Consider the following 2,868-nt stretch of genomic DNA (forward strand, 5'->3'; position numbering starts at 1 on the left):
ACCCTCCCAGGCTCACTGGCGCCCCTGCCCGCTCTCACCTTCAGCATCTCCAGCACTAAGGGTTTCTCATCTTCCCTCATCTCCCGCACCGACAGGTGGCTGGGGGCCATGGCAGCCCCCAGGCTCCCGCGCCCCCAAGGGAGCAGGCGTGCACCTGGCGAAAACAAGCCGGTCAGCGTCAGGAGGGCACCTCTCGTCCCCAAAGCGCCCCAGAGCTGCGGATCAAGCAACAGTATGTGCCAGGTCAGGTCCCAAGAGAGGTCCGAGACAGGAGAGGCTTCCCCGTCAACCCATCGAGCTTTCTAAAGTCTCTCGGGGTACCCCCCCGACCCCCAGTGGTGTCCAGCGATCTACGCCTAAATGCCCGGTGCACGCCAACACCTGCCAACACCGAGCTCCCTTCCAGGTTCCGGGGCGGCCCTGGGGGTGAGCGAAACTACCCCCACAGGCAGGGAATGGACCGCGCTCCCCACACCCCAGTGCCCAGAGCCTCTCTGCCCCAATCGCCCCCGAACGGCCTCTGTCGCAGGAACAAGGACTTGCAAGCACCTCTGTGGGTCGCTTCGCTTTTGACAAGGTGCGGGGGGAGCAGGGTTGAGAAGGGGGTCGTCGGCGGAAGTGACGTCAGACTCGCGCACTGGGGGGCGGGGCGGTGCCTGCTCTCGGCCTTAGCAACTGTTGCCAACCTTCTGGCAGGGGGTTGGGGGAGAGTCTGGGCGTGGGCTGGGAATGGACTCGGACGGGGAGCGGCAACCCGGCAAGGGGAGGAGCAACAGAGAAAGGGGGCCTGTAGGACGCTGGCGGGGGAAGGGTCAGGGATGGGAGCGGGGGACCCCGCGGGGTGGGGGCGGGGAGCGGTACTTACCGGGCGCGCGCTGAACGCACGCGTGCTTCCCGACGTCCCCTGGTTCCTAAGCAACCTGAGCGCAGGGGGAGGGGGCGGGGCGGCGAACTCAGTGGGTCTGTTCTCTTGGGTTCCAGGGCCTTCGCGGGAGGGGCCGCGTCAGCATCTTGAGCCCACTGGCTCCCAAACTGCCCCACCCCAAACCAACGCACCCCGGCTCTCAGTGACATTCGGAAGGGGCATTCCCACCCACCCGTTTTTCCGTGAGAGGAGGGCTGGGGTGACTTAACAGAGAGCAAGTGGCAGAGCCAGGATTCTAGACTGCAACGCCTCCCCCATATAGTGACCGGTGCATCCCTTCTTTTAAAAGGATAAACAGAGCCCACATAGGAGAAGTGGCTGGACCCAAGAAGCAAAGCAAGTCACCTGCGAACCAGGAAGCAAGAGATGAGACTCCAAGTTCCCAAGTGGTGGCTATGGCCATGACAGTGACCTCCCAAACCGCAAATAAAACAAAAGCACAGGAGAGGAGATTCTGGTCTTTATTAGCAAGCCCAGCCTGCGGTTCCCCTCCCCCCAGCTCAGCCCAGCCCAGGCGGACAGTGAGTCGGGGTCTCTGTGTGGGGCGGGAAGGGGTACCAGTGGTTCTACTCAGAACGTGTGCACCAGCTGGACTGCGGGCAGAGTCTGGACAATCTGGATGGAGGGCAGGCCCTGTGGGGTCATGCCCCCAGGTGCAGCTCCTGCAGGGACCACTTGTACCATCTGGGAGGCAGGAGCCGCAGGGACGCCCGCGGGAGCAGAGCCTGGGCCAGGTGGTGGTGGGGCCAGCAGCTGCAGCGCAGCGGCGCCTCCCCCAACGCTGCCATTCTCCAGCAGCTCAGCGGCCGGGGCACTGCGGATAATGAGCAGTTTCTGTCCCGGCGGGCCAGGGGCTGGCGGCTCAGCCAGCCCCGAGGGTAAGGTCTCTACCTCCTGCACACATAGCTGGGTCTGCTCCCCATCAGCCCCGCTCAGTACCAGGACACTCTGCAGCCCCTCCTCCGTCTGCAGCGTCTCAAAGAGCACATCCTGGACCACACCAGTGCTGGCCTCACCGTCACCGGGCTCCCCCGGGCCGGGGTCCGCCAGCAACTCCTCCGCTGCCCCACTCTGAACCACCAGCAGGTTAGGCGCCTCAGTGGTGACGGCTCCCCCACTGGAATTGGACAGCTGACCCGTTACAGGCTGCAGCTGGACCGTGGTCACCTCCGGGGCCGGCTGTAGCTGGACCGTGGTCAGTTCCGGGGCTGGCCGAAGGGGTTGGAGCTGGACCCCGCTCACTTCCTGCGGCCCTGCCTCCCCAGCCCCCACATTCTGCAGAACTATGAGGCTCTGCGCTCCCGCGCCGGCCCCGGTGTTGCTCCCTCCCTGCACCCCTAGCCCCCCAGGGCCTGGCAGCCAGACTACCCCAGCCCCCTGCCCAGCTTTCCCCACTGCCCGTGGGCCTTGCCTTGCACTGCTGCCCCCACCACCAGTACTGGAGGAGGGCAGCAAGAAGAGCTTGGGGGGGGCGGGCGGAGGCGGGGGTGTGGGGGGCTGCACGCTGCTGGGGATCAGCTGGAGGCCCTGGGCAGTCTGCACCAGGAGAAACGTCTGGGAGTTGGGGGCTGCTGGGCCGGGGGGCGGGGCCTGGGCCGAGACTCCTGCTACCTCTAGGGAGAGCGTGGCCTGGAGGTGGGGTAGGACGTGGACATCCTGGGTGGCGGACGGGGCTGGGGCGGCGGCCAGCGGGGCAGGGGGCTGGGGGCCGGCGCCGGGGGCTGCGGAGCCAGAAGCGGCGTTGGCCGGGGCATGCGTCCTCAGGTGCCGCTGCAGGTAGGCGGCCATGACAAAGCTGCGGCCGCAGATGGGGCAGGCGAAGGGGCGCTCGGCCGAGTGGGTGCGCTGGTGCAGCAGCAGGTTGGACGAGTGCGTGAAGGTCTTGGGGCAGAGCGGGCAGCGGAAGGGCCGCTCGCCCGTGTGCACGCGCTGGTGCTGCCGCA

The 2,868-nt window shown here is 66.8% G+C and overlaps 1 protein-coding gene across 1 annotated transcript; it reads right to left on the reverse strand.

The window, feature by feature from the left end:
• Nucleotides 1-1,363: 1,363 nt before the first annotated feature.
• Nucleotides 1,364-2,862, reverse strand: LOC102990684 (zinc finger protein 628). Its single transcript, XM_024118148.3, has one exon. The coding sequence runs from the start codon at nt 2,711-2,713 to the stop codon at nt 1,496-1,498; it is 1,218 nt and encodes a 405-aa protein (XP_023973916.2). The 5' UTR covers nt 2,714-2,862; the 3' UTR covers nt 1,364-1,495.
• Between the last annotated feature and the right edge of the window lie 6 nt (nt 2,863-2,868).

Source organism: Physeter macrocephalus, unplaced genomic scaffold (assembly GCF_002837175.3).
Source record: "Physeter macrocephalus isolate SW-GA unplaced genomic scaffold, ASM283717v5 random_6309, whole genome shotgun sequence".
NCBI classification, from domain to species: domain Eukaryota; kingdom Metazoa; phylum Chordata; class Mammalia; order Artiodactyla; family Physeteridae; genus Physeter; species Physeter macrocephalus.